Genomic DNA, 23,514 nt, shown 5'->3' on the forward strand with positions numbered 1-23,514 from the left:
GAATTTAATTTCATATGCCTGGAAGTCCCATAAAAAATATGAGACTCAAAAAACTGGCCAAAGTAGGAAGGTTTTATATCTTTTTTAAAAAAATATTTTATTTATTTATTCATGACAGACACAGAGACAGAGAGAGGCAGAGACACGGGAAGCCTGACATGGGACTCAATCCCAGGTCTCCAGGATCACACCACAGGGCTGAAGGCGGTGCTAAACCGCTGGGCCACTGGAGCTGCCCTGGTTTTATATCTTTTAAAAAAGAAATAGTAAGTTTGTGAAGCATTGACAATACAATGAGGTTTGGGCTTAAGATATTAAATCAGTGAAGAAGTAATAATATTTGTTTATATGGACTTCTCAGCCCTAAACTCCCTACATTGGTGATAAGGATGCCTTCTAGCCTTGTAGTATAGGGAAGGTACCTTTCACATGAGACATTTATCTCCTGCTTTCAGGGAAACAAAGGAGGGTCAAAGTTGTTCTTGCACTGGCTATTTCTCAAGTAACTTTAATTCAAAATAATCAATATGCCAAAGTGATATATTTTGGGCTTGTATATTCTGCTTCCCTCCAACATCCATCTAAATGAATGGCTATGGTGATCAAAGGATATAAAGTTTCAGATATGCAAGATGAATAAATTCTGCAGATCTAGTGTGCAGCATGGTGACTTCAGCTAATACTATATTATATACTTGAAATTTACTATGAGTGGATCTTAGGTGTTCTCACAGGAAGGAAAGAAGGAAGGAAGGAAGGAAGGAAGGAAGGAAGGAAGGAAGGAAGGAAGGAAGGAAGGAAGGAAGGGAGGGAGGGAGGAAGGAAGGAAGGAAGGAAGGAAACTATTTGAGGTAATAGATATGTTAGCTTGATTGTCATAGTCACAACACACTGTATATGTATGTCAAAATATCACATGTATGCAACTTTTGTCAACTATAATTCAATAAAGCTGGTGAAAAAAAAGACTTGAGGGTGTATCCTAGGGACTTAAGAAGACTGGTTTCATGTATGAAATAAACAGGCAGTAAAAGATATTTGTGTCCTTACATGGGACTAAGATTACATAACATTCAGGTTCCTTACTAAAACTATAGTCAAATTAATTGTCAGAATATGGTTTCCTAAGAAAGCTTCTTGAAAGTTTTTCTGGTTCAATGAAATTAGATTTATATAGCAGAGCTGCATCCTTATAGGAAAAAAAAAAGAGATGCAGGATTACTTTTTAGGATTATTAGGATTATTCTGATTCCCCCAAAAAATATTTTTAGGAGTATAAGACATTTTAACTCAATTATTTTTTATCTCTTTATGCAAAAACCCCTACAATAACTATTCTTTCATCAGTTATAAAGATGTATTAATAAGGCCATTGATAATAGTAAAACAAGGAAGCATAAATTGGCCTAAATCTAATTTCTTCACAGTTTTATTGAGAAATAACTGATACACATCACTGTATAAGTTTAAGGTATACAGCACGATGGTTTGATTTACATATATTTTGGAATAATTATTACAATAGATTTAGTTAATACCCACCATCTTATACAGACACAATAAAAATAAAAGGAAAAAATTCTCCTTACAATTAGAATTTGTAGGATCTATTCTCTTAACAATTCTCTGGCCTCAGCCTAAGTTTGATCTGCAAAGAAAATGCATAAGAAAATTTAGGTACTGCTTCTAAATAATTGAGTAGAAATTAGTTTTAGATAATTAAGGTAAAGTTATAATATGCATTTTAAGAAATTACATGATGAGTCACTGACAAACTGAGTTGTTTAACTATAGACCTGGATAATATATACCAGTATCTCTTAGTAGGAATTGTCTCAATTCTTTATGATTCCTACAATAGCAGTAAGGTAAAAATTTGTTATTATGGGGGTATTAACATATTAAGAACATCTATTGTATTATAATTATTTTGATACAAGAAAGTCATAAACTACCATTTTTAAACTTCAAAACCTTCCATAAAGTAGGCATTTTTACCCTCCTATCTTTTTTGACATGTAGAATCAAAGCTCAAAAAAAACGGTCTACAGTCAAACAATCAGTGTGACTTTACATCACACAATAAACACTAAGCCACAAATACCTCTTGAAGAGTTAAAGATAATGTTATACTTAAGGATTTACTACAGTTAATTATGGAAGATGACCACAAAAACAATATATGCAAATTATTTTTGCCAATCTACAGAGCCCACAGAACTGGCTTTGAGTGACTCTTCCTGTCTTGTGATCATGAATAAGTTCATAGATAAGCCTGTTTACTATTGTGTGACAGATTATTAAGACTATCCAAAACTCAAGGGGTTCTAATGAGAAGACAAAAAATTTCAGTGTTATTTAAACATTGTCCTAAGCTCCTTCCTTCTCTCCAGATATATTATCATGATCTCTTGACAATTTTTTATTCAGCAAATGCATATTACATCTGGGATCTTAGAATCTTTTGCATTAAAAGTCTGTGTGATTCAGAATTCTGATCCCTTCCTATTTCTCCTCCCTTAGGATTGTTGCAGAGCCTGTTTACAGCCTGGATCCATGGATAAGGTCAATTCTTCAGTGGTGTCTGAATTTGTATTGCTGGGACTCTCCAGTTCTCAGGAGCTCCAGCTTTTCTTTTTTGTTTTTTTCTCTGTGTTATATGTCATCATTGTGCTGGGAAACCTTCTCATAATCATCACAGTAACTTCTGATAACAGTCTGCACTCCCCCATGTACTTCCTCCTAGGAAATCTCTCCTTTGTGGACATCTGTCAGGCTTCTTTTGCTACCCCTAAGATGATTGTAGATTTCCTGAGTGAACAGAAGACCATTTCCTTCAATGGCTGCATAGCTCAGATATTCTTCATTCACCTTTTTACTGGAGGAGAGATGGTACTACTTGTCTCCATGGCCTATGATAGATATGTAGCCATATGCAAACCTCTACACTATGTAGTCATCATGAGTCAAAGGACGTGCACTGTCCTGGTAATAGTCTCCTGGGCTGTGGGCTTGGTGCACACATTAAGTCAGTTATCGTTTACCGTGACCCTACCTTTTTGTGGACCTAATGTAGTAGACAGCTTTTTTTGTGATCTTCCTCGAGTGACCAAACTTGCCTGCCTGGACTCTTACATCATTGAAATACTCATTGTAGTCAATAGTGGTATTCTCTCCGTAAGCACTTTCTCTCTCTTAGTTGGCTCTGACATCATTATTCTTGTCACTGTCTGGTTTAAGTCTTCCGCTGCAATGGCCAAGGCATTTTCTACACTGGCTGCCCATATCACTGTAGTAATTTTGTTCTTTGGACCTTGCATTTTCATCTATGTGTGGCCCTTTACCACTTACCCTGTGGATAAACTTCTTGCCATATTTTACACTGTGTTCACTCCCATTCTAAACCCCATTATCTATACACTAAGGAACAGGGATATGAAGGCTGCCATGAGGAATATTATGACCTATTACCTGAGGCCCAAGAAAATTTCTGAAATTCCACTAGCAGTGAGGAGTTCTCTTTATTAATACACAATCCCTTCAAATTCCTCAAATCAATACTCTGTCTATAAATATTTTCAATGTATTCTTGTGCCATATCTCAACTATGATGGAAGTGATGAAGAAGATGAAATAGAGAATATCTGATGGATATTAACTAGGCCCTTTCCAGGTATCATCTAAGCAAAAGCTAAATGTAAAAAAATACGGAAAAATGTATCATGATTACTGGTTTTGGAAATAAAATGTAGAATGACGATATGTGGATAGTATAAATGCTTTCACTGCCTTAGTTGCAGGTAAATATGGCCTTAGTTGCTGGTAAATAGGAATATGATAGGGAAAAAATGAGTACCTGATTCTTTGGTGAGCATGAATTTAAGTATTTTTCCTGGTCTTATGAGTTTCCTCATTTATATGCCTGAAGAATCTAGATAGATAAATAATACTTAGGAATGTGAAACTGAATTTACCCACCCAGAAAATAGCCATTCACTGATTTAAGTGTGTATACCTAAGTGGAGATTCTTAGATTATGAAATCCCTCCCCCAACATTATGCCTATCCCATATTGTTTCCTAATAACTAACAATGCTTTAAAATGAATTATACATAATCAGGAGCTTGCATTTTAAATCTTTCACTTAATGATCTTTCTGTGATCAGTTTACTCTGAAAACACAGACTCTTTAGCCCGTTCTATAAGAAGCTATGCAAGTCTTTGCATTGGGACCAAACATGGAGTTCTTAGTGACAATGAATCAATGATAAACATACAACTCAACTGTAACCTGGACACTGAAATACCTCTGGAGCTCTACCCTGATTTCTAGGGATGACTAGGGGATTTATTAATATTGATCAAAGTTTTTAGGTCTTTCCCCCCCCAAACTCCTCAATTCATAAAAGGCAATTAGACAGACATAAACATTACTCTCTCCTTTATGCCAAGGATAAAAACACTAAATTTACTTTTTGTTGTTTGCCTTCTTATCTTCCCAATTCCATCTCACCTTTTCTGAACCCAAACATAATAAAGCATCATTAAGTAAAATATTGAAAAAACCTTGGGAATTTCCCCTTCTCCCACCCCTCAATCTTTACTCTCTCCATAGCATTCTGGTTCTTCTGAGACCTGATATTCTTTGCTCTTTTCTACTCTCAAAGTTTACTTTCCATTAAGCAAAGCATAACAGTAATTTATACTGATGTCTAAATTTAAATACATCAGTTACCTCTTCCAAGAATATATACACACTTCTTTCTAATTTTAGGATATAATACCATCAATAGTGAGAAAGGAGACTTCGCAGACTAGATGTAAAACAGGGGCACAAATAAGAGATCTTTCCGATGTTTCCTGACTCTATACCATGCAGGCTGCCTTGTATTCTATTCAAGGAATGAGGTCCAGCCTTATGATTCCTCTTCTTGAATAAAAGACTAAGCACTGCATGATTTTCTCTTAACCATCTGGCAGTACCAAAATATTAGGGAGGTGGAATTCATTAAAAGGCTTATTAATTTCATTCTTTTTTCAATGGTAGGTGATTTGATTATCCTACTATGAAACTGAATTTCTTGTTGGGTATTTTATAAAAATGTTATGTTAAATATAATAAATAGTGAAAATGAATGTGTTAAGAAATTCAGAAAGTATGTAATCTGGTTAACTGCACCAGTTATAGCTACTCAGTTACTCATAACATTCTTTGACTATGGATTTTTTTGAAAATATGATAAATATCATAAATCTCCTTCCCAAACAACAGCATAAACTCTTAAACATAAGATTGAATATACATTATTATTTTACTTCAAAAACCTATTTCATTCATATAAATCAAGCATAAACATAATTTATAAAACTATATCCTTTATTTTTAGGTGCAATTGTAAATAGGATTGACTCCTTAATTTCTCTTTCTTTGGTCTCATTGTTAGTATATAGAAATGCCACTGAGTTCTGGGCATTGATTTTGTATCCTGCCACACTGTCAAATTGCTGTATGAGTTCTAGCAATCTTGGGGGTGGAGCTTTTGGGTTTTCTAGTAGAGTGTCATGTCATCTGCGAAGAGGGAGAGTTTGACTTCTTTTTTGCCAATTTGAATGCCTTTTATTTCTATTTGTTGTCTGATTGCTGAGGCTAGGACTTCTAGTACTATGTTGAATAGCAGTGGTGAGAGTGGACATCCCTGTCGTGTTCCTGATCTTAGTGGAAAGGCTCCCAGTGTTTCCCCATTGAGAATGATATTTGCTGTGGGCTTTTCGTAGATGGCTTTTAAGATGCTGAGGAATGTTCCCTCTATCTCTACACTCTGAAGAGATTTGATCAGGAATGGTTGCTGTATTTTGTCAAATGCTTTCTCTGCATCTATTGAGAGGATCCTATGGTCCTTGTTTTTTCTCTTGCTGATATGATGAATCACACTGATTGTTTTACGAGTGTTGAACCAGCCTTGCATCTCGGGGATAAATCCCACTTGGTCATGGTGAATAATCTTCTTAATATATTGTAGGATCTGGGATCCCTGGGTGGCGCAGCGGTTTGGCGCCTGCCTTTGGCCCAGGGCGCGATCCTGGAGACCCGGGATCGAATCCCACATCAGGCTCCCGGTGCATGGAGCCTGCTTCTCCCTCTGCCTGTGTCTCTGTCTCTCTCTCTCTCTCTGTGACTATCATAAATAAATAAAAAAATTAAAAAAAATATATTGTAGGATCTTATTGTCTAGTATCCATGTTCATCAGGGATATGGGTCTATAATTCTCCTTTTTGGTAGTGTCTCTGTCTGGTTTTGGAATTAAGGTGATGCTGGCCTCATAGAATGAGTTTGGAAGTATTCCATCTCTTTCTATCTTTTTGAACAGCTTTAGTAGAATAGGTACGGTTTACTAAAGGTAATATAAATACAATTCATTTAAGTAATTTTAATTTTTTTCATTTCTACATTTTAATGAGAAGGCAGCTGGTTTTCAGTTTAAAAAATGTAGATTGTCCAATTTTCCCGCGCCATTTATTGAAGAGACTGTCTTTTTCCAGTGGATAGTCTTTACTACTTTGTCGAATATTAATTGACCATAAAGTCCGCTTCTGGATTCTCTATTCTGTTCCATTGATCTATGTGTCTGTTTCTGTGCAGGTACCACACTGTCTTGATGACCACAGCTTTGTAGTTCAAGCAGAAATCTGGAATTCTGATGCCCCCAGCTATGGTTTTCTTTTTTAAAATTCCTCTGGCTATTCGGTGTCTTTTTGATTCCACACAAATCTTAAAATAATTTGTTCCAACTCTCTGAAGAAATTCCATGGTATTTTGATAGGGATTGCATTAAATGTATAAATGACCTAGGTAGCATTGACATTTTCACAATATTAATTCTTCCAATCCATGAGCATGGAACATTTTTCCATCTCTTTGTGTCTTCCTCAATTTCTTTCAGAAGTGTTCTGTAGTTTTTAGGGTATAGATCTTTTCCGTCTTTGGTTAGGTTTATTCCTAGGTATCTTATGCTTTTGGGTGCAATTGTAAATGGGATTGATTCCTTAATTTCTCTTTCTTCAGTCTCATTTGTTAGTGTACAGAAATGCCACTGACTTCTAGGCATTGATTTTGTGTCCTGCCGCACTGCCGAATTGCTGTATGGGTTCTAGCAATCTTGGGGGTGGAGTCTTTGGTTTTCTATGTACAGTATCATGTCATATGTGAAGAGGGGGAGTTTGACTTCTTCTTTGCCAATTTAAATGCCTTTTATTTCTTTTTGTTGCCTATTTGCTGAGGCTAGGACCTTTAGTACTATGTTGAATAGCAGTAGTGAGAGTGGACATCCCTGTCGTGTTCCTGAACTTAGGGGAAAGGCTCCCAGTGTTTCCCCATTGAGAATATTTGCTGTAGGCATTTCATAGATGGTTCTTAAGATGCTGAGGAATGTTCCTTCTATCCCTACACTCTGAAGAGTTTTGATCAGGAATGGATGCTATATTTTGTCAAATGCTTTCTCTGCATCTCTTGAGAGGATCATATGGTTCTTGTTTTTTCTCTTGCTGATATGATCAATCGCTTTGATTGCTTTCCGAGTGTTGAACTAGCCTTGTATCCCAGGGATAAATCCCACTTGGTCATCGTTAATAATCTTCTTAATGTATTGTTGGATCCTATTGACTAGTATCTTGTTGAGAATTTTTGCATCCATGTTCATCAGGGATATGGGTCTATAATTCTCCTTTTTGGTGGGGTCTTTGTCTGGTTTTGGAATGAAGGTGATGCTGGCCTCATAGAATGAGTTTGGAAGTACTCCATCTCTTTCTATTTTTCCAAACAGCTTTAGTAGAATAGGTATGGTATCTTCTTTAAACGTTTGATAGAATTCCCCTGGGAAGCCATCTGGCTCTGGACTTTGTGTCTTGGGATGTTTTTGATGACTGGGATCATTCTCTTACACCATATACAAAAATAAACTCAAAATGGATGAAAGATCTAAATGTGAGACAAGATTCCATCAAAATCCTAGAGGAGAACACAGGCAACACCCTTTTTGAACTCGGTCACAGTAACTTCTTGCAAGATACATCCATGAAGGCAAGAAAAACAAAAGCAAAAATGAACTATGGGGACTTCATCAAGATAAGAAGCTTTTGCACAACAAAAGATACAGTCAACAAAACTAAAAGACAACCTACAGAATGGGAGAAGATATTTGCAAATGACCTATCAGATAAAGGGCTAGTGTCCAAGATCTATAAAGAACTGATTATATGGTCTCATTCATAAAAAATAGTGAAAGGGAATAAAGGGGAAAGGAGAAAAAATGAGTGGGAAATATCAGAAAGGGAGACAGAACATGAGAGACTCTTAACTCTGGGAAATGAACAAGGGGTGGTGGAAAGGGAGGTGGCGGGGGGGTGGGGGTGACTGCATGACGGGCACTGAGGGGGGCACTTGATGGGATGAGCACTGGGTGTTATGCTATATGTTGGCAAATTGAACTCCAATAAAAAAAATGTATAGTGCTCTTTAATGGGGAAAATATATGCTCCCTATGATACTGAATTAGACTTTTATCTTAATGGAATCTTTGAAATTTAATAAGTATTAAGAAATAGAATCAGGAGGCCTCTGGGTAGCTCATTCGGTTAAGCATCACACTCTCGATTTTGGCTAGGTCATGATGTCAGGGTCCTGGGATCCAGTTCAGCCAGGAGTCTGCTTCCTTCCCTCTCCTGCTGTCCCTTCCCCCATTCACATATGTGTGCTCTCTCTAATAAATACATTTTAAAAAAGAACTGGAATCTGAACTCTCAAAACTAATATTTACAGAAGAGGAAATGTTTGAGTCAAAGAACCCAAATTTTCCCAAATTCATTGAATTTTTTCCCAGGTATCACTTATGTTCCTTTTTTAAAAAATTATTTTATTTATTTATTCATGAGAAACACACAGAGAGATGCAGAGACATAGGCAGAGGGAGAAGCAGGGAGCCTGATGCGGGACTCGATCCTAGCACCCAGGTATCATGACCTGGGTCAAAGGCAAGACTCTCAACCACTGAGCTACCCAGGTGTCCCACTTATGTTCCTTACAAACAAATTACTTTTGCAAGGTCTCATTCAAGATAAAATGAAATGTTATTTATATTTCAGTGAAGTTCTTCCAAAGAATGCCTGGAAGGCCAGCAAGTTTTCATGTAATAGAGAAAAACACATTTTTTTTCTCTTTAAATACTTTTATATTTATTTATTTATTTATTTATTTATTTATTTTATAAATTTATTTTTTATTGGTGTTCAATTTGCCAACATATAAAATAACACCCAGTGCTCATCCCATCAAGTGCCCCCATCAGTGCCCATCACCCAGTCACCCCCACCTCCTGCCCACCTCCCCTTCCACATCACTTACCATCAGGGAAATGCAAATCAAAACCACAAAAAGATACCACCTCACACCAGTGAGAATGGGGAAAATTAACAAGGAGGGAAACCACAAATGTTGGAGAGGATGCGGAGAAAGGGAACCCTCTTGCACTGTTGGTGGGAATGTGAACTGGTGCAGCCATTTCGGAAAACTGTGTGGAGTTTCCTCAAAGAGTTAAAAATAGATCTGCCTTATGACCCAGCAATTGCACTGCTGGGGATTTACTCCAAAGATACAGATGCAATGAAAAGCCAGGACAGCTGCACCCCGATGTTTATAGCAGCAATGTCCACAATAGCCAAACTGTGGAAGGAGCCATCGAAGGATGAATGGATAAAGAAAAACACATTTTATTCTTAAATCTTGGTATAATCTCCTGACAAGCTGGATATTCCAAGTCCTACATTTTGAATGTTGATGAAATTGACTATTTTCTTAGACACAATTTCAGAGCTGTTAGAAGAATTTCTAGCTAATGCATGCCAAGAAAAAGAGCAATGGTCACAATAGTGTGTGGAGTTTCCTCTCATCAAAAGAGTAGCAAGAGCAGATAAATTGCTAAAAATGAAATATTCCATTTAATAAAAACGAATCATATTTTTCCCTCTGTGTACTTCTTGACAAAGCAGCTCTATAGATTTATTAATTTTATAATATTTGCTGTCTCTTGACATCACGTCCACCCTTCATTGGCCTGCTTTATGATACCATACCTGGACTCAAACCTTTTACCTTTGTCAGGATAGGATGCTTGATAAATGCTACAGAAAAAAGAGGCTTCTCTTCCCACTTCCAGTGTCCTTAATTTCTTTCTCCTACAGTGCAGCTGCAATGGCCCACCCAGTGGCACTCAGCCTCCAGCAAGTTTTGTTGCCAGCCTCAGCCTTAATTTCCTGCTCCTCATTCTCTCCATCTATGGACCAGCTTTGCCACAAGGCAATCTAGGGAACTTGCTATCCAGGGACCTAGTCATATGCTCTTCCCAGAGAGTTCTGAAACCCCCTTCCAAGTGTATTCTTTGCTTGGGTTCTCTCTTTCAGCCCTAGCACATTATCTAGAGCTCTCTTTCATCTTTTTTGTAACCTCTTATTACCATTTAAATAAGTGTTTATTCAATATTCCTTGTTCAAAATACCAGTGTGGTTTCTGTCTCCTGACTGGACTCGTAGATACAGAAACATTTAAGTATTTTGAAGATACTGAAAAATCAGAAGCATCTAAAAGTGGTTCATAAAATATGACACATAATGAGGAAATTCAGGAGCTGGGTGAACCAAAAAATGTTAGCGTTTTCATCTGTTTATATACTGACGTGAAATTCATCCACAGCATATTCCAAAAGGTGCAGAATCCTGCATCTATGAAGTATGTTATATCATTTTGCAAGCTATTTAAATGTTTTTCTCTTGGTAAGACAACAAATTAAGTATTTGCTATCTTAAAAAAATAATACAAAAATAAAATTTCAGTCTCTGCTCCAAGCCAATGTGACTCTTTCCAGTGATTCAGCACTTTTTCCCCCATCGTTTTGTTTTGCTTGTTTGTTTTTCCCCATTCATGGACTTTTTTTTAATGTGATAGGAAACCTTGTAGAGTGCTCTGTAACAAGGGAAAATGGATAATTCAAGTGTTTATGACACTGAATCCTTAAGGTTTGTGTTAAAATTGTAATCATCAGTCTGGTTTTTATAGAAATATCTTACTGAAGTACTTTCAGTTTGAAAAGATAAATCTGCTTGTTTTCTTTACCCTGTAGGCCTTAACATCATTACCAAGGCAGAAGCAACACCACTCTGCTCCTGCATTTGTGTGTCATACATTCAATGATAAAAAACAAACTATAAAGCCAAGAGTTATAGACTTTAATAAGTTTTTTTCATAAATATTTCAAATTACTCTAGTTCCAAGTAAACAAAGACATTCATAATACTGAAACCAATGCATTTTTAATTTACTTTTTATCAACTATTCAAGGTAACTAGCAATATATTTCAGCTGGATGTGACATTTAGTGCAGTAGAAGCTGATGTTATATTCTGTTTAAAACTAATTTTAGGGATGCCTGGGTGGCTCAGTGGTTGGTCACCAGCTTTTGGCTCCAGTCATGATACCGAGATCTGGGATGGAGTCCTGCATTGGGATTCCTGCGAGGAGCCAGCTTCTCCCTCTGCCTATGTCCCTGTCTCTCTCTCTCTCTCTCTCAGTCTGTGTGTCTCATAAATAAATAAATAAATCTTAAAAAAATCTTAATCTAATTTGGTATATTTTTTTCTACAGGTATTTCAAAATGATAATTTGAAATTATCTTTTCTTTCTATCTGCTTCACAGATTTCTGTAGACTTTTCCTATACCACTTGAGAAACTGGTAGAGAAATTAAACTGCATAAAAATGGGGAAATCAGAAATGTATATTTTAGAGATCTGAAAATAACTTTGGTAATGCTTGTCAAAACACTTGTCAAATCCAAGTACAGACTAAATTATTTTTATGTGATCTTGGACAAATTACTTGCTTTTGATCAGGTCACCTCCTTAAAATCTTTCAATTCTTATCCATTACTCTTGAGACAAAAGGAAAAAAAAAAGTCCTCACTAACCCAGTTAATAAGGCTCTTGGCTCTCTACTCATATACCACACTAACCTATATCCTCATTTGATTAATATAGTTCTCCCTGACAGAACTAAGCTTCATAAGAACAGGGACTTTGTCTATGGTAGGTGATAAAATTCCCAAAGTGTTTTCATAATGTGACTATTTAAAAAGTAGAAGATATAATACCAAAAACCAGGGGAGACTTGTTTGTTCCCTCCCTCAGCTCTCAGAATTTAAATTACTTCTGCTATGTGTATAAGCTAAGTAGATGAGTAACACTTTAGACAAGGTACAGAAATGTAATGCATAGCCGAGAGAGCTGAAGTGATGGAACAGACTCAAGATAAAAGACAATATGGCCAGAGGAAAGTGTACCTCAAGATGCTAGCTTGGGATAAAAAGTGAAGAAGGTTTAGCTCCATTAAAGTCTGAATAACTGGAAATAATCTGTTTCAAGTTAGCCACAGGGTAAAAGGAAAGCATTAGCAGAATAATTTCTAAAAATGCAGAGTAACAGAAACCTTCAGGAGAAACACATTAAGTGATGTCGAGACACTTCCCAATGGTTTTTAGAAGACTGAAAATGGGAAAGAAGAATCTAACAGCAGAGTTGAGATCTAATATTTCATGATAGGTATTTTTACTTTTTTTGACAAAAACTATATTTCATCATAAAAACTTTCCTTTGGAGAAGATCCTTGCCATATAACATGCTGTATTTTCAGTATCTTAAAATTCCAAACTATATAGGGACCCAATACATGAAGATTGCCCAAAGTAACTGAAATGTCAAAGAAGAAAACCTTCAACTCTATATTGTGCCAGAGTTTTCACAATTAAAAAAAATTCAGTCACTCCCTAGCCCTCTGAAATATTTGCAGTTGACCCATTTCCATATTGGTTCTTGTACTTTGTCACAATACAGTCCTTAGGAAACAATGGTCCAGGAATCTATATATCATCATACTAGTCCACTACGTTAAAAGCACACAGTGATTGGACCTGTGAACAGAAATTGACACAAAAGAGGGTAAGAGATCATCCCTACCATTTCAGGGATCTGCCAAATCATTCAGGTTTTAAAGGTTTGAATACTCTGGGGCATGATACGTAATTCCTTCATAGCATACAAGACATGTAATTTCTTTTGTATCCTTACCACTGAGAAAGAGACACAATGCTTACAGGCTCACAGATCTTTAGCATAATTTTAGCTTGACTCACACAGGATTTCCAGCTTACAATGAATCTTCTGTACTAAGTCCAGTCTTGAGTGCAAGCTACCCTGGTATTCAAGCTTCATAAGCCAGGAAAACCAATGAAATAAAGATATGGATGATAAATAAGAGCACTGTGTAGATTCTTTGGCAAAGTCACTTAGAAGAATGATGATGCTAACTCCTAGGATCCTGGAAAAGACACCCTGCATCCTGCAGCAGAGAACTACACACTGGCTGAAAAGCAAATCCTAGGGTGCTGCAGGTCCCTATCAGAGAATGAGTTTTCTTTTGACAGAGACCATGGGTTTTCAGGTAACTACGTGACTAACACCGCTTGTTATAAACCAAGTATAGCAAGTCACAATTTCTAGCTGTCACAGTAGTAAGCTGTCATGTATTGCAACTGGTAAATCTAGGGCCAGACTGAAGCAGGTAAAAAAGCACAGGTAATTGGCACGATTAAGTAGTCCAGAATTCTATACTATCTCCTTTTGTTGCATCAGTACCTTTACTTCAGATTAAGTTTATGGTGTCATAGAAGGATTTCTAGAAGTGGCTTGATTCTATGTCTTGATGCAAGCTGAAAAATGGACAACTGCTGCATTCTTGCCCACTCAGATGACTCTACTGGAAACTGGCAAAGGAAAATTCTATTACTGGGAAAAGCCATAAATATTTCACTCAATTATCAAATTTGGGATGGAAAATTGGTCCTAAGTAAGAATAAATACGAATTCCTAGACAGTGAAAAATAGTTTTGCTGGTTTGGTAGAGGTCTTAAAAGATCAAAATTGGAAAAATGAGGATAGCTCTAGGTGAGTAGGCACAAAGTGTGTGGATTTTTGTATCTCACATCAGTGTCCACCTGAGACCAAAGCCATGGAATCCCTTTTATTAAGGTTAGTCTCCTAAGTGCTGCTGCTGCTCCTGAACACTTGATTAGCACAAGGGACTGATCCTGATAACCTGATATAATGTCATTCCCCAGTGAGACCACATCAAGTGGTGGCAAGTCAATTATATCAGTGATTTGTCCTTACTGGGATCGAATCCTACTCCATCAGTATATTTGGCTATAGCTTAAATTTTTGCTTGTAATGTGAATGGAAACCATCCTTCACTGTATTTTGTTTGTAATTTTATAAAATTTTGCTCATTAGGGGCACCTGGTTGGCTCAGTCAGTAGAGCATGTGATTCTCAATCTTGAGGTCATGAGTTCAAGCCCAACTTTGGGCATGGACCCAGGGGGAGGGAGGGAGGGGGAGACAGAGAGAGAGAGAGAGAGAGAGAGAGAGAGAGAGAGAGAAAGTTTTGCTCATTAAATGTATTTTTCTAATTTTTTTGAAGATCACACTTTTGACAAATATTGAAGATGTAAAAGCACAAAAAGTAAAATTTTAAAACAAGTATTTCCTTAACTTCCTATTATATATAAAGTATATTTGGCCATAGCTTAAATTTTTAAAAATATTTACAGATTCACTTTAAGTCCCTTTTATCATATCTTGATATATTTCTTTATACATACCTGTTCCTTTTGTTTTATTTCAGTTTAGAATTTGTATTACTCACCAGTATATTTTAAAACTGTTTTTCATAAGTTTGTCCAGATTCTTTTTGGTTTCTAAAAATGTACATGTAATAATTTTATCAATTTCCAATTACTTTCTCTTGACATGTTTTATAATCTGATGTAAATTCATATGCAAAATTTAATATAAAAAAATAATTTTAATCTTCGAATATATCCATCTGATTAAAAATTTTTATGCTACACTCTCAAATTCATAGATATGTCATTTGTCTCATATTATCTCTTTCAATCAATGCTGCAGTATCACTCACTGTTCATTCATTGTTAGGTACGTGAACACTTTATTAGAGTATATATATATGCACACACAAAGCATATATATATATATATATATATATATGGAAACTTATTTTCAATTTCCTTCTGTAAAGATGACTATTTGGAACCGCCATCTAAATCACCTTTGAAGAGCTACAAAACTTATGTAAAATAGAGTTGGAAAGACTGTTGACGTACGTTTAAGAAGAAATAGATTTGTCACGGAAAAGAAATGAGAGCACCTTCAAGTATCTGCAAAACCAACATGTTGAAGTGAGAATACATTTTTTCTATTGAACTACTAATAGTAGAACCAGTTGTGCAATTTAACAATAGATGGAACTATCTTGGGAAGTAGTGAGTTCCACGTGATGGGAGGAACCACTCTGAGGCTAGGTGATCGTTTGTAAGATTGATTATTTTAACAGAAATCAGTGGTTGAAAAAGTATTTGCTGACTGGAAGTCAGTGAAAATCTAATAATATTTTGCTTTTCTATGTGCCAACTGGTTGGCAAAAAAAAAATTTTTCCTATTCTGTTCCTGGAAAGGTAATTTTGCAAAACTTAATTACTCCCACTGCAGAATGACATCAGATCTCCAGTGAGTGATTTCTCACTTCTCCAATGAACTCTATTTCCTAGAATAAGGATGGAGGCTTTATATTACCTTACCTTAGGATACTATTACTGTATAGTCAGGAGCAGAGGAGGAGCCTCGCTACCTCAGGGCACAACCTGAGGGGCTTGCTTCTGCACAGCTTAGTGCAGAGAACAAGTTAAAATGCATTGTCGAGACTATAACACAAATATTTTAGGTATGAAGACTCATAGCAAAGATGGGAAGCTTAGAAACTAACAGTGGGACACCATATTTGGAGAAAATAAGGAAGAACTAAAGGACTGGGAAAAATCATTAAAAGTATAAATATTACACATGATTTCATCACTGTGTTTGGACTAGATAATTTGTAAATTGTCTTCTAGATGCAAAATCAGCAACCAGAAGATTTCAAAGGAAAGGTCACTGTTCTCTCAGTCAAACTGGAAACTCCACCTAAAAGAGGCAAATTCTTGCTCTCCACTTCTCCATTTTCCACTATACTGGTTTATGGTAGCTCTGCATATGATAAACAAAGGGAAGTATGCTACAAACAATTATCTGTCCCTTCTTTGCTTCTTTTGTGCTTTCCATTCAGAGAATATTTAGCCATTTGTTAGCAAATATTTGTTGAATTTCCCTGGAATGAAGAAGGAGTAGCTACAGAAAGTAAATCAAGAAGGATATCTTTGACTGTTTTTTTACTGCTAGGCTTATAGGTAATCAACTTCAAAAGATAATATAATGAAAAGAAAAATTATGCCTGTTTATGGTTTTGGAGTTCTATCAAGATATTTTAGATGGGTACTGATGTAACATCAACTTCTATATATCAGACTTGGTCTTACATTAGAATGAAGAAATTCTCTTATAGTATATTTTATGATCTGAAAATATTTGTATCTCTGGAATTTTCTGGTGATAAAAACATGAATGTCTCATCAATGGAAAAGCTTCTGGGTGTTCTGTGCATAGATAGCCCAAGAAATGTTGAGTGACTTGTGTAAACTTTAGATATTTCCATAATATAACTGCCTCTGCATTTAGAATTTTAGAGATGAAAACAGCCTTAAAGAAATAATCTACTTCTATTTTCTAAGGTCAGTCACATAACTACTAAGTGGCATATATTAGGTATCTTTTCTAATGTGTACCTATCTTAATTAATAAAAAGAAAATGAGATATAATGTTGAACCTGGTCTACTTAGATTTAGAAATCATGGGAAATCAGTGTGGAAAGGATTTTCTAATTGTTTTATATATTTTGAAAAATGAAGACTAACAAACTATCATTCATTAGGTATTAGAAGGATGGAATTTGTAGAAACTTTTATTTTCAGAGTATCTTTTTTTCCAAAAATAAGGATCTTTAAAAATTCTATTAGTACCATTAATTTTATCTAACATGTTTTAATCATTATGCTTTCTCTTTCCCTTCTTCCTCCTCCTCCTTTTGTCCCTCTTACTCTTTAATGTCATCTTACTAAGTTACCATAGTAGTTGGTATCCTTTACACAATGAATTGAACACTGAAAGAAATCCCTCATGTCAACCTCTTAGATTTGAGATTTTAATCTTATCTTTTTAAAAATGAATAACTGTAGGTTCTTTAGGATTTTAGATCTTAGAAATAGGAATCTTTTTCCTTTCAATGTTTATTTGCCTCCTTCTCTCCCCTTTGCATTATAAATATGTGATCAGAAATGCTAGCATTGGCTCAACTCTTTCAAATAGAGATAAGAATCCTATACGAGAAACTCATATGGAAGTCAGTCCATGTCTTATTGATCTGTTTATATTCTTCAGTCATTTACATTTTGGCCTTCTTCTTAAACTACATATCATAATTCAAATGCAAAGATGGAAATTATTGAAAGGGTAAGACTTAGTGCTTCGACAACCATAATGAAAGCTTATAACAGTTTAAATATTTTTAATTGATTTATGTTTACCTGTACAATTTTGCTTTTAAAGCTTTAAATATTTATATTAGTTATATATGTCATGGACAAACACAGAATACAAAACTTGAATCAGTATAATAATAAATACCTACTGTGTATTGTTAGGTACATAGGACTAAAGTCAAAAATGATTCCTGAACCCCCAGATGTTATATAGAATTTTCTTCTGGGATCAAGTGGCCACATGGTGTTCAATGACAAAAAAAAAAAAAAAAAATTCAAGGGGAAATTTAAACACTAAACTTTACTCTTCTGAAAATCTATTATGCATGCAGAAGGCATCATGTATAGTTATATGGATTATTTCCAAAAGGATGAGTTATGAAAGGTGACACAGATTTTGATAAATCCAGGTGTGTCAGGTGTGTTTAGGAAGAGACAAAAGGCAGAGTCAGAAAACACTGAAAAAACACACTGGTGGTTCATTCGAAATTGATCTTTATGTGACAGAAGGTGGACTCTGATAAACTAGTGTTAAATAGATGAAAAAAACACTCTTGATTTTTAAAGAAACTTTCAAAGTATCAACATTGCCTCTTATTTTCATAATGTGGCAAACTGCTTCCACTAAGCTTCTTAAAACATTGTCAAGCACTTTATGATTTTCAATTTCAAGAATATTGCTGCAGTCCACTTAGCCATCCTTTCAAGGTGTTAATTACAACTGTGTTTTGCTCCTGATCTATCATTTCCATCTTTGATTTGATTGGTCCTTAGCATACCTTTCTCCAGCAAGGCTATTCAATTCATGGCATCATGAAAATGACTTCATACTTTTACCCTTGTATTTTTCTTCCTGATATTCCCTTTGCTTGAAATAGGCTTTTCCTTCAGTTTTGGCTGGCAAATTCCAGACTTTTAAGTTTGGACACCTTACTTCACCATTTAGAAGTAATTTCTTTCATCTTACTAATATTGTAATATTAATGTATCGCTTACATTTGTTTGTTTTGCATTTAATTTTTTATTTTCTAATACATGTATCTTATTTACTGAATTATGATAGTATCCATAGCATCCCCAATTCCCATACTTCTACTTTCCACAGCAGTCCAGATGTTAGTCAATTGATTATACAATTTCATTAAATTAAATTGACCTTTAGTTGAAATCTTATCATATTTATTTTGCATATATACTAGATATAGTACCACCATTGTGATCTTTCCTGATTTTCTTTTACTTAGGTAACAGGAGACTGGCTCCATGGCTCATACAAATGAATCAGTGGTGTCTGAGTTTGTGCTTCTGGGACTTTCTAATTCTTGGGAACTTCAGCTTTCTTTTTTGCCATCTTCTCTTTAGTGTATGTGACATCAGTGCTGGGCAACATTATGATCATTGTTATAATTTCCTCTGATTCCCATTTGAACTCTCCTATGTATTTTCTGCTCGGTAATCTTTCTTTCATTGATATCTGCCAATCTAATTTTGCCACCCCCAAGATGCTTATGGACTTCTTTGTTGAACACAAGACTATCTCTTTTGAGGGCTGTATGGCCCAGATATTCCTTCTTCATAGTTTTGTTGGGAGTGAGATGCTGCTGCTTGTTGCTATGGCATATGATAGATTTATAGCCATCTGTAAGCCCCTACACTATAGCACAATTATGAATCGGAGCCTATGTATAATTTTTGTGTTTATTTCCTGGGCTGTGGGTATTCTTCATTCTATAAGTCACTTGGCTTTTACAGTGGATCTGCCATTCTGTGGCCCCAATGAGGTAAATAGCTTCTTTTGTGACCTTCCCCTGGTGATAGAGCTGGCTTGTATGGATACTTATGAAATGGAAATTATGACCCTAACTAACAGTGGGCCTGATATCATTGGGCTGTTTTCTAGCTTTAGTTATTTCCTACACCATAATTTTGATTACTGTTCGTCACCGGTCCTCTAGTGGGTCATCCAAGGCACTTTCTACATTAACTGCTCACATCACAGTAGTGATTCTTTTCTTTGGGCCCTGCATTTACTTCTATATATGGCCTTTTAGCAGGCTTTCTGTGGATAAGTTCCTTTCTGTATTCTACACTGTCTGTACACCCTTGTTGAATCCCATCATCTACTCTCTAAGGAATGAGGATGTTAAATCAGCCATGCGAAGGCTGAGAAACCATCATGTGAACTCCTGGAAAAACTAGGGATCATCATGAATGAATATAATATTGAATGAGAATGAAGAGTCTCTACTGGATCACAACATCAAGCCAATTATTTTTGCTAGTGATATGGGTTATTGAGTTATGGATTGGATTTTTGTCCTAAGTGCAAGGGAATTGTATAAAATCAGTCATGATTTAGGTATAATTTTAACCCATTTGTCATTGCTTATAATTCTAAGTATAAATGCTCTTGAAAATATTTAATAATACTTTTAAATATTTTACAATTTTCTTAGATATTTCCATAATATAACTGCCTCTGCATTTAGAATTTTAGAGATGAAAACAGCCTTAAAGAAATAATCTACTTCTATTTTCTAAGGTCAGTCACATAACTACTAAGTGGCATATTTAGGTATCTTTTCTAATGTGTACCTATCTTAATTAATAAAAAGAAAATGAGATATAATGTTGAACCTGGTCTACTTAGATTTAGAAATCATGGGAAATCAGTGTGGAAAGGATTTTCTAATTGTTTTATATATTTTGAAAAATGAAGACTAACAAACTATCATTCATTAGGTATTAGAAGGATGGAATTTGTAGAAACTTTTATTTTCAGAGTATCTTTTTTCCAAAAATAAGGATCTTTAAAATTCTATTAGTACCATTAATTTTATCTAACATGTTTTAATCATTATGCTTTCTCTTTCCCTTCTTCCTCCTCCTTTTTGTCCCTCTTATCTTTAATGTCATCTTACTAAGTTACCATAGTAGTTGGTATCCTTTACACAATGAATTGAACACTGAGAAATCCCTCATGTCAACCTCTTAGATTTGATTTTAATCTTATCTTTTTAAAAATGAATAACTGTAGGTTCTTTAGGATTTTAGATCTTAGAAATAGGAATCTTTTTCCTTTCAATGTTTATTTGCCTCCTCTCTCTCCCCTTGTCATTATAAATATGTGATCAGAAATGCTAGCATATTCAACTCTTTCAAATAGAGATAAGAATCCTATACGAGAAACTCATATGGAAGTCAGTCCATGTCTTATTGATCTGTTTATATTCTTCAGTCATTTACATTTTGGCCTTCTTCTTAAAACTACATATCATAATTCAAATGCAAAGATGGAAGATATAATGTCATTCCCCAGTGAGACCACATCAAGTGGTGGCAAGTCAATTATATCAGTGATTTGTCCTTACTGGGATCGAATCCTACTCCATCAGTATATTTGGCTATAGCTTAAATTTTTGCTTGTAATGTGAATGGAAACCATCCTTCACTGTATTTTGTTTGTAATTTTATAAAATTTTGCTCATTAGGGGCACCTGGTTGGCTCAGTCAGTAGAGCATGTGATTCTCAATCTTGAGGTCATGAGTTCAAGCCCAACTTTGGGCATGGACCCAGGGGGAGGGAGGGAGGGGGAGACAGAGAGAGAGAGAGAGAGAGAGAGAGAGAGAGAGAGAGAAAGTTTTGCTCATTAAATGTATTTTTCTAATTTTTTTGAAGATCACACTTTTGACAAATATTGAAGATGTAAAAGCACAAAAAGTAAAATTTAAAACAAGTATTTCCTTAACTTCCTATTATATATAAAGTATATTTGGCCATAGCTTAAATTTTTAAAAATATTTACAGATTCACTTTAAGTCCCTTTTATCATATCTTGATATATTTCTTTATACATACCTGTTCCTTTTGTTTTATTTCAGTTTAGAATTTGTATTACTCACCAGTATATTTTAAAACTGTTTTTCATAAGTTTGTCCAGATTCTTTTTGGTTTCTAAAAATGTACATGTAATAATTTTATCAATTTCCAATTACTTTCTCTTGACATGTTTTATAATCTGATGTAAATTCATATGCAAAATTTAATATAAAAAAATAATTTTAATCTTCGAATATATCCATCTGATTAAAAATTTTTATGCTACACTCTCAAATTCATAGATATGTCATTTGTCTCATATTATCTCTTTCAATCAATGCTGCAGTATCACTCACTGTTCATTCATTGTTAGGTACGTGAACACTTTATTAGAGTATATATATATGCACACACAAAGCATATATATATATATATATATATATATATATGGAAACTTATTTTCAATTTCCTTCTGTAAAGATGACTATTTGGAACCGCCATCTAAATCACCTTTGAAGAGCTACAAAACTTATGTAAAATAGAGTTGGAAAGACTGTTGACGTACGTTTAAGAAGAAATAGATTTGTCACGGAAAAGAAATGAGAGCACCTTCAAGTATCTGCAAAACCAACATGTTGAAGTGAGAATACATTTTTTCTATTGAACTACTAATAGTAGAACCAGTTGTGCAATTTAACAATAGATGGAACTATCTTGGGAAGTAGTGAGTTCCACGTGATGGGAGGAACCACTCTGAGGCTAGGTGATCGTTTGTAAGATTGATTATTTTAACAGAAATCAGTGGTTGAAAAAGTATTTGCTGACTGGAAGTCAGTGAAAATCTAATAATATTTTGCTTTTCTATGTGCCAACTGGTTGGCAAAAAAAAAATTTTTCCTATTCTGTTCCTGGAAAGGTAATTTTGCAAAACTTAATTACTCCCACTGCAGAATGACATCAGATCTCCAGTGAGTGATTTCTCACTTCTCCAATGAACTCTATTTCCTAGAATAAGGATGGAGGCTTTATATTACCTTACCTTAGGATACTATTACTGTATAGTCAGGAGCAGAGGAGGAGCCTCGCTACCTCAGGGCACAACCTGAGGGGCTTGCTTCTGCACAGCTTAGTGCAGAGAACAAGTTAAAATGCATTGTCGAGACTATAACACAAATATTTTAGGTATGAAGACTCATAGCAAAGATGGGAAGCTTAGAAACTAACAGTGGGACACCATATTTGGAGAAAATAAGGAAGAACTAAAGGACTGGGAAAAATCATTAAAAGTATAAATATTACACATGATTTCATCACTGTGTTTGGACTAGATAATTTGTAAATTGTCTTCTAGATGCAAAATCAGCAACCAGAAGATTTCAAAGGAAAGGTCACTGTTCTCTCAGTCAAACTGGAAACTCCACCTAAAAGAGGCAAATTCTTGCTCTCCACTTCTCCATTTTCCACTATACTGGTTTATGGTAGCTCTGCATATGATAAACAAAGGGAAGTATGCTACAACAATTATCTGTCCCTTCTTTGCTTCTTTTGTGCTTTCCATTCAGAGAATATTTAGCCATTTGTTAGCAAATATTTGTTGAATTTCCCTGGAATGAAGAAGGAGTAGCTACAGAAAGTAAATCAAGAAGGATATCTTTGACTGTTTTTTTACTGCTAGGCTTATAGGTAATCAACTTCAAAAGATAATATAATGAAAAGAAAAATTATGCCTGTTTATGGTTTTGGAGTTCTATCAAGATATTTTAGATGGGTACTGATGTAACATCAACTTCTATATATCAGACTTGGTCTTACATTAGAATGAAGAAATTCTCTTATAGTATATTTTATGATCTGAAAATATTTGTATCTCTGGAATTTTCTGGTGATAAAAACATGAATGTCTCATCAATGGAAAAGCTTCTGGGTGTTCTGTGCATAGATAGCCCAAGAAATGTTGAGTGACTTGTGTAAACTTTAGATATTTCCATAATATAACTGCCTCTGCATTTAGAATTTTAGAGATGAAAACAGCCTTAAAGAAATAATCTACTTCTATTTTCTAAGGTCAGTCACATAACTACTAAGTGGCATATATTAGGTATCTTT

The 23,514-nt window shown here is 35.1% G+C and overlaps 1 protein-coding gene, 1 long non-coding RNA gene and 1 pseudogene across 5 annotated transcripts; all 3 read left to right on the top strand.

The window, feature by feature from the left end:
• The first annotated feature begins 2,552 nt into the window (after positions 1-2,552).
• Positions 2,553-3,659, top strand: LOC112675480 (olfactory receptor 4K5). The gene has a single exon (XM_025472046.3). The coding sequence runs from the start codon at positions 2,557-2,559 to the stop codon at positions 3,526-3,528; it is 972 nt and encodes a 323-aa protein (XP_025327831.1). The 5' UTR covers positions 2,553-2,556; the 3' UTR covers positions 3,529-3,659.
• A 10,151-nt stretch (positions 3,660-13,810) lies between these two features.
• LOC112675479 (uncharacterized) lies at positions 13,811-23,171 on the top strand. 4 transcript variants are annotated; one of them, XR_007407383.1, is made up of 3 exons: positions 13,811-14,128; positions 15,196-15,355; positions 22,760-23,171. It is a non-coding gene; the product is annotated as an uncharacterized LOC112675479 (long non-coding RNA). The 4 variants fall into 4 exon arrangements; XR_007407382.1 differs by lacking the exon at positions 15,196-15,355 and adding an exon at positions 21,889-22,048; XR_007407384.1 differs by lacking the exon at positions 15,196-15,355 and adding an exon at positions 21,889-22,048 and having other exon boundaries at positions 13,811-14,044.
• Positions 18,852-19,848, top strand: LOC125754069 (olfactory receptor 4K1-like; annotated as a pseudogene).
• Positions 23,172-23,514: the final 343 nt, after the last annotated feature.

The sequence above is a fragment of the Canis lupus genome, chromosome 30, assembly GCF_003254725.2.
Source record: "Canis lupus dingo isolate Sandy chromosome 30, ASM325472v2, whole genome shotgun sequence".
NCBI lineage: Eukaryota > Metazoa > Chordata > Mammalia > Carnivora > Canidae > Canis > Canis lupus.

Bases quoted from the DNA above. Each gene is read 5' to 3' on its own strand.
- LOC112675480 (XM_025472046.3), top strand. From the start codon at position 2,557: ATGGATAAGGTCAATTCTTCAGTGGTGTCTGAATTTGTATTGCTGGGA.